The sequence below is a fragment of the Cherax quadricarinatus genome, chromosome 68 (genome assembly GCF_038502225.1).
Source record: "Cherax quadricarinatus isolate ZL_2023a chromosome 68, ASM3850222v1, whole genome shotgun sequence".
In the NCBI taxonomy this organism is placed as follows: Eukaryota; Metazoa; Arthropoda; class Malacostraca; order Decapoda; family Parastacidae; genus Cherax; species Cherax quadricarinatus.
The window spans coordinates 6,351,448-6,363,537 of NC_091359.1; the positions used below are offsets into that span (position 1 = coordinate 6,351,448).

The window sequence follows — 12,090 nt, forward strand, 5'->3', positions numbered from 1 at the left end:
CAAATAGGAAGCGCGTCAGTCTCCCGTTCAGCGGACGGAGGATCAAGCCTCCATTTCGTCTTGCACTGAATAGCACGTGCTTAACGCTTAAGAATTACTAATAAAAAAAAGTTTCTAAGCAAATTTGTTAGGTTACATCAAGTTCTCCTCCAGCCATAAAAAATAACCAATTAAAACGTATCACAGAGGGGAAAAAAGTATATACATGTCTACGATAGTTAATATGTGAGGTTGGAACAGAAAATGGGAAGCAACTGAAAGTGGCAGATATAAATGTCTGATTTTTGTTGCTGTATAACCCTTGTGGTTTAGCGCTTCTTTCTGATTATAATTTATTTTTGTTGTAGGGTAGAAACTACAATGCTACAAGGCAGGTACTGACTAAAGCTGCAGTAACGAGGGCGGCAGCACAGTCGAGAGCGAGACTCTGGTGGTCTTCCAGGGCCACCACCGCCAGGAACCAGGAAACTCCCTCCAGCGGCAGCAGGGACACGGCCGCCCGCAGGTCTCGCTTGTGACGGCTCATCACCTCGTGTTTCACACCGTCACGCAGGTCCAGCAGCACCTTCTGTGCCGCCACGCACACACCCGCGTTCACCTGCAACAGGAGGAGAGGATATTGAGGACTGAGGTTAAACGCAATTAAATGTCCACGCACGCGCGTGCACACTCAAGGACAGATATTGTTCTGTAAGCTTTAAGGAGAGTTATGTTTTAGAAGCAGGAGGTCCCACTTAAGTTTGTGAAGGGTGTGATGTGACTGACTCTGGAAAGACAATCGTGTGTACAGTTGACATAAGTGATAACCCACTCTCGGTGAAATGCTTCATTTAATGTCCCTTTAAGAAGCACTTAAAGAAGATTGAGACAGTTGCTTTCCCAGTGGCATATCTGCGTTCACTTATAGTGAGCTAAAGTTGGTGGGAAGAGAATATAAACAGTCTTAGTGACTGTGGGGTTTGTTGCCTCTGATGCATCTGCTGGGGAAGATAGTGGCATGCTCCTAGGGTAGGTATTTGTATTGTTTTACTGCGATATTCACTTGGGGAAAGCGATCCCCAGACACCAGTGGCCACAGACAAGGATAGTTGTATGAATGTACACCACACCCACAGTATGATGAATTAGACACATGTACAACATCTGGGTATCTTTATTGTAGACGTTTCGCCATCCAGTGGCTTTATCAATACAGATTCTAGGACATAATAGGAAGACAGTAGAACTATATACAAAAGATGAGGTAATCAGTCCCTCAGCCTTGAAGTTGTTAAGGAGTGCAGTAGTCTTCACGGGCAAGGGTATAATCATTCAGTTAGGTTGAGACTCTTCATGTGGGTCATTTGGGTTCACCTAAAAGTGGTGCACAGTTGTAAGGGTTCACCTACGATCAGGGAGTGACGGGTCTAATTACAGATGTGAAGGAAGGGAGGGGGGATGAAGAGGCATTAGAACAGATGTAATTAGTTCACCTAACGAGCTAAATTTAGTCAAGTTCTCCTTACACAGTAAGAAACATAGTTTACTTGTCACCTGAACACAGATGATTACGACACATGTTGCGGTATTTTTTATTGTTGAAACGTTTCGCCTACACAGTAGGCATCTTCAGTCAAATACAGAGGCAGCAGGTGTAGTAGTGAAATGAAGATGTAATCAGTCCATTAAACTTGGAGAAATATAATGCGAGGTAATTAGTCCCTCAGCCTGGAGTCGATGATGAAAAGCAAACATGTACCTTTAATGGCCCTAGTGTTATTGACAGGTTTTCAAATCCATTAACCAACCGACCACAATGGTACATCATTAAACCATACCCCGGCCGGGATTGAACCCGCGGTCAGAGAGTCTCAAAACTCCAGCCCGTCGCGTTAGCCACTAGACGAGCTAGCCACAATAAGATTCCAACCTAGTTGGACGAATCTTATTGTGGCTAGCTGGTCTAGTGGCTAACGCGACGGGCTGGAGTTTTGAGACTCTCTGACCGCGGGTTCAATCCCGGCCGGGGTATGGTTTGTTTGCAATCGTGTCATTACGATTTCGTGAGTCACGGTACATCATTGACTGGTCATCAACTCGGTTGACATGACGCACCTCACGAGACATTTTTCCGTGACGAAGGAACTCCCAGCAACACCATTATGGTGCTGGCTGTCAGGGAAATGGTAGGGAGAGCATAACCATTCTTTCAACAAAGATAAGAAAGAGAAATAATAAGAAAACGCATCCACCGAGTAACTGTAGTAGTTTTAGTAAAGTAGTAGTAACACCACTAGTAGTAGTAGTAACACTAGTAGTAGTAGTAACACTAGTAGTAGTGGTGACACTAGTAGTAGTGGTGACACTAGTAGTAGTAGTAACACTGGTAGTAGTAGTAACACTAGTAGTAGTAGTAACACTAGTAGTAGTAGTAACACTAGTAGTAGTAGTAACACCACTAGTAGTAGTAGCAACACTAGTAGTAGTAACACCACTAGTAGTAGTAACACTAGTAGTAGTAGTAACACCACTAGTAGTAGTAGTAACACCACTAGTAGTAGTAACACCACTAGTAGTAGTAACACTAGTAGTAGTAGTAGTAACACCACTAGTAGTAGTAGTAACACTAGTAGTAGTAGTAACACCACTAGTAGTAGTAGTAACACTAGTAGTAGTAGTACACTAGTAGTAGTAGTAACACCACTAGTAGTAGTAGTAACACTAGTAGTAACACCACTAGTAGTAACACTAGTAGTAGTAACACTAGTAGTAGTAGTAACACTAGTAGTAGTAACACTAGTAGTAGTAGTAACACTAGTAGTAGTAACACTAGTAGTAGTAGTAGCAACACTAGTAGTAGTAACACTAGTAGTAGTAGTAACACCACTAGTAGTAGTAGTAACACTAGTAGTAGTAACACTAGTAGTAGTAGTAACACTAGTAGTAGTAGTAACACTAGTAGTAGTAGTAACACTAGTAGTAGTAACACTAGTAGTAGTAGTAACACTAGTAGTAGTAACACTAGTAGTAGTAGTAACACTAGTAGTAACACCACTAGTAGTAGTAGTAACACTAGTAGTAACACTAGTAGTAGTAACACTAGTAGTAACACCACTAGTAGTAGTAGTAACACTAGTAGTAGTAGTAACACTAGTAGTAACACCACTAGTAGTAACACCACTAGTAGTAACACCACTAGTAGTAACACTAGTAGTAACACCACTAGTAGTAACACCAGTAGTAACACCACTAGTAGTAACACTAGTAGTAGTAGTAACACTAGTAGTAGTAGTAGTAACACTAGTAGTAGTATTAGTAACACTAGTAGTAGTAGTAGTAGTAACACTAGTAGTAACACCACTAGTAGTAGTAATAACACCACTAGTAGTAGTAGTAACACTAGTAGTAACACCACTAGTAGTAACACCACTAGTGGTAACACCACTAGTGATAACACCACTAGTAGTAGTGGTAACACCACTAGTAGTAGTGGTAACACCACTAGTAGTAGTAGTAACACCACTAGTAGTGGTAACACCACTAGTAGTAGTAGTAACACCACTAGTAATAGCACTACGACTACTTCCACTAGCAGCATTTCTGTTTTCTTTCGCGTGAAGGTTGATAGTGAATGACTCTCTGCCATGGTACAGGAGAACCGCCTTATAGATAGATACCAGTGTTGTCCGTGTGTCTTACTCATCAGTGGGTTTAAAACCAATAGACGGTATTAAGGCTGGATGTAACCTGCACACTACCAGTCAAGGCGGTGTGTAGGTTACATGTCTCTCTCATGTTCATCTTGGTTAACATGTCAGCACAAAACATGCTAATACTTTTACTGAATAGCGAATTGAATATATTACCATTTCTATAAGCTGGAATAAAACTGATATGAAAAATCCACTTTAGCTCAGAGTGCCAAAAAGCGCACCTGTTTCATGCTAAGAGTGCCAAAAAGCGCACCTGTTTCATGCTAAGAGTGCCAAAATGCGCACCTGTTTCATGATAAGAGTGCCAAAAAGCGCACCTGTTTCATGATAAGAGTGCCAAAAAGCGCACCTGTTTCATGCTAAGAGTGCCAAAAAGCGCACCTGTTTCATGCTAAGAGTGCCAAAAAGCGCACCTGTTTCATGCTAAGAGTGCCAAAAAGCGCACCTGTTTCATGCTAAGAGTGCCAAAAAGCGCACCTGTTTCATGCTAAGAGTGCCAAAAAGCGCACCTGTTTCATGCTAAGAGTGCCAAAAAGCGCACCTGTTTCATGCTAAGAGTGCCAAAACACACCCGCTCTAGGCTAAGAGAGAGAGCCTGGCTGCAGGAGTAGCGTGTCTCTCTAGCTATTAGCAAACGAAGGATCGAACCTCAACCACTCGTTCAACTGAATAACCAAAGCTGGTTTAGCGTGTTTCATATATAACTCTCTAGGCTAAGAGTGCCCAGGACACACCCGCTCTAGGCTAAGAGTGCCCAGGACACACCCGCTCTAGGCTAAGAGTGCCCAGGACACACCCGCTCTAGGCTAAGAGTGCCCAGGACACACCCGCTCTAGGCTAAGAGTGCCCAGGACACTCCCGCTCTAGGCTAAGAGTGCCCAGGACACACCCGCTCTAGGCTAAGAGTGCCCAGGACACACCCGCTCTAGGCTAAGAGTGCCCAGGACACACCCGCTCTAGGCTAAGAGTGCCCAGGACACGCCCGCTCTAGGCTAAGAGTGCCCAGGACACACCCGCTCTAGGCTAAGAGTGCCCAGGACACACCCGCTCTAGGCTAAGAGTGCCCAGGACACGCCCGCTCTAGGCTAAGAGTGCCCAGGACACACCCGCTCTAGGCTAAGAGTGCCCAGGACACGCCCGCTCTAGGCTAAGAGTGCCCAGGACACGCCCGCTCTAGGCTAAGAGTGCCCAGGACACGCCCGCTCTAGGCTAAGAGTGCCCAGGACACGCCCGCTCTAGGCTAAGAGTGCCCAGGACACGCCCGCTCTAGGCTAAGAGTGCCCAGGACACGCCCGCTCTAGGCTAAGAGTGCCCAGGACACGCCCGCTCTAGGCTAAGAGTGCCCAGGACACACCCGCTCTAGGCTAAGAGTGCCCAGGACACACCCGCTCTAGGCTAAGAGTGCCCAGGACACACCCGCTCTAGGCTAAGAGTGCCCAGGACACACCCGCTCTAGGCTAAGAGTGCCCAGGACACACCCGCTCTAGGCTAAGAGTGCCCAGGACACACCCGCTCTAGGCTAAGAGTGCCCAGGACACACCCGCTCTAGGCTAAGAGTGCCCAGGACACACCCGCTCTAGGCTAAGAGTGCCCAGGACACACCCGCTCTAGGCTAAGAGTGCCCAGGACACACCCGCTCTAGGCTAAGAGTGCCCAGGACACACCCGCTCTAGGCTAAGAGTGCCCAGGACACACCCGCTCTAGGCTAAGAGTGCCCAGGACACACCCGCTCTAGGCTAAGAGTGCCCAGGACACACCCGCTCTAGGCTAAGAGTGCCCAGGACACACCCGCTCTAGGCTAAGAGTGCCCAGGACACACCCGCTCTAGGCTAAGAGTGCCCAGGACACACCCGCTCTAGGCTAAGAGTGCCCAGGACACACCCGCTCTAGGCTAAGAGTGCCCAGGACACACCCGCTCTAGGCTAAGAGTGCCCAGGACACACCCGCTCTAGGCTAAGAGTGCCCAGGACACACCCGCTCTAGGCTAAGAGTGCCCAGGACACACCCGCTCTAGGCTAAGAGTGCCCAGGACACACCCGCTCTAGGCTAAGAGTGCCCAGGACACACCCGCTCTAGGCTAAGAGTGCCCAGGACACACCCGCTCTAGGCTAAGAGTGCCCAGGACACACCCGCTCTAGGCTAAGAGTGCCCAGGACACACCCGCTCTAGGCTAAGAGTGCCCAGGACACACCCGCTCTAGGCTAAGAGTGCCCAGGACACACCCGCTCTAGGCTAAGAGTGCCCAGGACACACCCGCTCTAGGCTAAGAGTGCCCAGGACACACCCGCTCTAGGCTAAGAGTGCCCAGGACACACCCGCTCTAGGCTAAGAGTGCCCAGGACACACCCGCTCTAGGCTAAGAGTGCCCAGGACACACCCGCTCTAGGCTAAGAGTGCCCAGGACACACCCGCTCTAGGCTAAGAGTGCCCAGGACACACCCGCTCTAGGCTAAGAGTGCCCAGGACACACCCGCTCTAGGCTAAGAGTGCCCAGGACACACCCGCTCTAGGCTAAGAGTGCCCAGGACACACCCGCTCTAGGCTAAGAGTGCCCAGGACACACCCGCTCTAGGCTAAGAGTGCCCAGGACACACCCGCTCTAGGCTAAGAGTGCCCAGGACACACCCGCTCTAGGCTAAGAGTGCCCAGGACACACCCGCTCTAGGCTAAGAGTGCCCAGGACACACCCGCTCTAGGCTAAGAGTGCCCAGGACACACCCGCTCTAGGCTAAGAGTGCCCAGGACACACCCGCTCTAGGCTAAGAGTGCCCAGGACACACCCGCTCTAGGCTAAGAGTGCCCAGGACACACCCGCTCTAGGCTAAGAGTGCCCAGGACACACCCGCTCTAGGCTAAGAGTGCCCAGGACACACCCGCTCTAGGCTAAGAGTGCCCAGGACACACCCGCTCTAGGCTAAGAGTGCCCAGGACACACCCGCTCTAGGCTAAGAGTGCCCAGGACACACCCGCTCTAGGCTAAGAGTGCCCAGGACACACCCGCTCTAGGCTAAGAGTGCCCAGGACACACCCGCTCTAGGCTAAGAGTGCCCAGGACACACCCGCTCTAGGCTAAGAGTGCCCAGGACACACCCGCTCTAGGCTAAGAGTGCCCAGGACACACCCGCTCTAGGCTAAGAGTGCCCAGGACACACCCGCTCTAGGCTAAGAGTGCCCAGGACACACCCGCTCTAGGCTAAGAGTGCCCAGGACACACCCGCTCTAGGCTAAGAGTGCCCAGGACACACCCGCTCTAGGCTAAGAGTGCCCAGGACACACCCGCTCTAGGCTAAGAGTGCCCAGGACACACCCGCTCTAGGCTAAGAGTGCCCAGGACACACCCGCTCTAGGCTAAGAGTGCCCAGGACACACCCGCTCTAGGCTAAGAGTGCCCAGGACACACCCGCTCTAGGCTAAGAGTGCCCAGGACACACCCGCTCTAGGCTAAGAGTGCCCAGGACACACCCGCTCTAGGCTAAGAGTGCCCAGGACACACCCGCCCTAGGCTAAGAGTGCCCAGGACACACCCGCCCTAGGCTAAGAGTGCCCAGGACACACCCGCCCTAGGCTAAGAGTACCCAGGACACACCCGCCCTAGGCTAAGAGTACCCAGGACACACCCGCCCTAGGCTAAGAGTACCCAGGACACACCCGCCCTAGGCTAAGAGTACCCAGGACACACCCGCCCTAGGCTAAGAGTACCCAGGACACACCCGCCCTAGGCTAAGAGTACCCAGGACACACCCGCTCTAGGCTAAGAGTACCCAGGACACACCCGCCCTAGGCTAAGAGTACCCAGGACACACCCACTCTAGGCTAAGAGTACCCAGGACACACTCGCTCTAGGCTAAGAGTGCCCAGGACACACTCGCTCTAGGCTAAGAGTGCCCAGGACACACTCGCTCTAGGCTAAGAGTGCCCAGGACACACCCGCCCTAGGCTAACAGTGTACAGGACTCACACACACACACACACCCACCCTAGGCTAACAGTGTACAGGACTCACACACACACACACACCCGCCCTAGGCTAACAGTGTACAGGACTCACACACACACACACACCCGCCCTAGGCTAACAGTGTACAGGACTCACACACACACACACACACACCCGCCCTAGGCTAACAGTGTACAGGACTCACACACACACACACACACCCGCCCTAGGCTAACAGTGTACAGGACTCACACACACACACACACCCGCCCTAGGCTAACAGTGTACAGGACTCACACACACACACACACACCCGCCCTAGGCTAACAGTGTACAGGACTCACACACACACACCCGCCCTAGGCTAACAGTGTACAGGACTCACACACACACACACACCCGCCCTAGGCTAACAGTGTACAGGACTCACACACACACACACACCCGCCCTAGGCTAACAGTGTACAGGACTCACACACACACACACACCCGCCCTAGGCTAACAGTGTACAGGACTCACACACACACACCCGCTTTACGCTAAGAGTGCCAACCCCCCCCCTTCCCCAGAAGTCGATGGGACACACAAAAGAAGAAACTGTACATTTGCCGTGGCAGCAGAGGAGTACGAGTGTGCGTGTGGACTGTGAGGGCCACTTTGTGTCACGCACAAATTTATGAAAATAGGAACTTGACCATAAAAGTGCTAGGGGGAGAAAAAAGTGGAATCACACTTTTTTTTTTTTCCTAAGTTTTTATATTTGGTGCTGATGTTGGAAATGTTTTTTTTTTCCCAGATCCAGAAAAAGAAAAAGTAGTAGAATGCTCGTTTAATAATAGAGAGGATAGAGGTCCGAGTTTGAAAGGAAATATAAAATTAATTTTTAAGACTTGGAAATCTGGTGGTCGTCTTAATGTTCGGAGTTTTAATGAGGTGGGTTTAGTCTTGGCAGGAGTTAATGGGTTAAACTTGATTGTGTGTGTGTGTGTGTGTATATATATATATGTGTATATATATATATATATATATATATATATATATATATATATATATATATATATATATATATATATAATATATATATAATATATATATATATATATATATATATATATATATATATATATATATATATATATATATATATATATATATATATAATATTGTGTGTGTGTGTATGCTAGATGAGCCACGGGAAGTGGCTCATCTAGCATTGTTAAGATCGCCTGTCTGCCATTGTTTTCCTCATAATCAAAGTGTAATGAACACTTGTCAGCGCTTAATAATAACCCACACATAGAGACGCATTGAAAAGATTAATTTATCTATATATTTCTACACTTTAATACCTAGTACTTGTACTGTATGATTTGATAAACTCCAGAGTTCTCTGGAGTAACCTGTCTTGCATATTGACCCACTACTCAGTGCTATATTTTACTGTCTTCGCCTTTACTACCCATAGGTCGTTATCCAAAGTATCTCTTGTGTGTTTGTGACTCTTCCAAACACGCTGTTTACTTGTTTTCAAACCTTGGCAAAAAAGGAAGGTGGATTGATTATTTGCGATACTTGAGTTTAGTGTGAGGTTTCCTTAGTAGCTGTGATGTTATGGTGTCTTGTAGTCTGACTCCTGCTGACTTCTGGTGTTCCCAGCACTGTCTGTAATGTTGAATGTTTGATCCTGGCGTGTGAAGAACTGGTTCGAATATTTAATTGTCTTGTCTCTATTTTATTTACTATGCCTTCGGCCTCTTGATACTTTATTCTATACTGTTGTGTCCTCTTTAAGTGGTAATTTAGGCAATTAGAATCCTAACCCTGTCTGGTTATTAATGATTGCATATGTCTGAGTGAATTCCCTGCACTCTTCAAGGCCAAGCTCGCTCTCTCTTCCACAGTATTCGCCTCAATTTGCCGAGTTGTTCTTTCATTTTAGAGATATCAGAGATTTGGTTTTCACATCAGTTTTCGTATGGTGAGGTAAGGCGAGAATATAGTCATTGGAATTCGCATATTGTCCTCATAACAGATGCTGCTAGGGATCTGTCCCTCGTTAGTGAAAGTCTGGCCGGCATTGCCTAACTGGAAGAGGTTTTGTCATGGTTCATTGATTAATGGGACATCATTATCTCCCTTTTATTTTTTTTTCAAAGGATCTTTGAAACCTTGAAGGGTGCTGCGTCTTCTTGTAGGGAGCGACTGAACGCAACATAAGAATGGAGGAACACTGCAGCAGCCCTACTGGCCCGTACAAGGGAGATCCTTCTCAAAAATAACCGTTCCCACCCACCCACTTATCCAGCCATTTTTCCAAAGCTACCCAAACATTTACTTCAATACCTCAGGTACTAATCAGACCTAACCCTTCTCGCTCGTATATTTATTAAATCTCCTTTTAGAGCTAAGATCTTGGTCTTAGCTTCTGTTACCATACCCGGCAGATTGTTCCACGCATCGACAATCCTGCTGGTTGTTGTTCTCACAGAATGAGCCACTTCCATTGAGACTTGAATCTTTTCCTTCATATCCGACATGTGCCATGTTCTCCAGCGTCGCTCTGACGTCTTTATTGCAGGAACCTGGCTGTTCTTCAGCCATGGATAGTGACAAGAGCGAAGCTAATCTTTGCCGAGAGGTACTGGGGAAGTGATCAGAGAAGAGCCTGGGGTGGGAGTGACCAGGGGTCAATGTTTATGGTATAAGCATTGGTAATAGATACCTACAAGCTGGTTTACAGAAACATAAAATAAAAAACTTGGACATGTTTATTTGAAAATGTTTCGGTCCTGGGAACTTGATCACTGTCCCCAAGTGGGCCAGAAGCTGCAACTCTGCGAATGTAACTTGGTAAGTACAGGAGGGAAGAATTTGTGGACATTAAAACGTAAGGAAAAATTATGCTTCCGAAATGGATGATGTCCTTGGTTAATCATCACTTACCTGGCGTGTCAGGGATTAACGAGATAACGAGGGAGTTATTCCCGAGACTGGCTGCAGGCTAGGACACAAGTGGGAGTTACTCCCAAGACTGGCTGCAGGCTGGGGCACAAGTGCGAGTAAGGAGGTAAGAAGAGACAGATAAGTGAAATAAACGATAAAGGGATAAGGATTATAAGACCTCAAGAACGATAACAGCTCTTCCCGGTCTCCCACTGTCAGGGTTAAGTAAGACACACGTGCAACAGTTAGGTTGTTAGATAAGACACATATGCAACAGATTGAACATTAAAATGGTATAAAATACCGACAGGTTGTTAGGTAAGACACATATACAACAGTTAGGTATCTTTATTTCGAAACGTTTCGCCTACACAGTAGGATTCTTCAGTCGAGTACAGAAAAGTTGATAGAAGCAGAAGAGACTTGAAGACGATGTAATCAGTCCATCACCCTTAAAGTTTTGAGGTGGTCAGTCCCTCAGTTTGGAGAAGAGCATTATTCCGTAGTCTAAAACAATATGGAGTTGAAGTGACAGGATGGAGCCTTATATAGCGCCAGGAGGTGAGACGTAGGTCACTAGCAGAAAGCAGATGTTGGGAGGTCGGGTATCTTTATTCCGAAACGTTTCGCCTACACAGTAGGCTCCTTCAGTCTAATACAGAGTTAGAAGCAATAAGAAGTAACACGATGTAATCAATCCATCACACTTGAAGAAGTAATTTGAGGTGGTCGGTAACTATTGAACTCAGCCGACATCTTCACAATTTTCGATGCAGCTGTCACCAGCTGACATGGAAGGAACTGTTTATACCATGCTCACGCATTCTGCCTCAGACCTAAACTGTTTATACCATGCTCACGCATTCTGCCTCAGACCTAAACTGTTTATACCATGCTCACGCATTCTGCCTCAGACCTAAACTGTTTATACCATGCTCACGCATTCTGCCTCAGACCTAAACTGTTTATACCATGCTCACGCATTCTGCCTCAGACCTAAACTGTTTATACCATGCTCACGCATTCTGCCTCAGACCTAAACTGTTTATACCATGCTCACGCATTCTGCCTCCGACCTAAACTGTTTATAGCATGCTTACGCATTCTGCCTCAGACCTAAACTGTTTATACTATGCTCACGCATTCTGCCTCAGACCTAAACTGTTTATACCATGCTCACGCACTCTGCCTCAGACCTAAACTCATGGATCTCCATATTAATCCAATGACAACTTGTACCTCTACTTACGCCTCTCTCCCACCTACCTACGCCTCTCTCCCACCTACCTACGCCTCTCTTCCACCTACCTACGCCTCTCTCCCACCTACCTACGCCTCTCTCCCACCTACCTACGCCTCTCTCCCACCTACCTACGCCTCTCTCCCACCTACCTACGCCTCTCTCCCACCTACCTACGCCTCTCTCCCACCTACCTACGCCTCTCTCCCACCTACCTACGCCTCTCTCCCACCTACCTACGCCTCTCTCCCACCTACCTACGCCTCTCTCCCACCTA

General features: G+C 47.7%; 1 protein-coding gene across 1 annotated transcript in view; it reads right to left on the reverse strand.

The window, feature by feature from the left end:
- The window catches only part of LOC128697907 (uncharacterized), a 466,834-nt gene that overhangs the window by 42,358 nt on the left and 412,386 nt on the right, over positions 1-12,090 (reverse strand). The window contains exon 5 of the mRNA XM_070099645.1: positions 383-598. Within this exon, the coding sequence (XP_069955746.1) occupies positions 383-598 (216 nt within the window). The remainder of the gene's footprint in view (positions 1-382; positions 599-12,090) is intronic.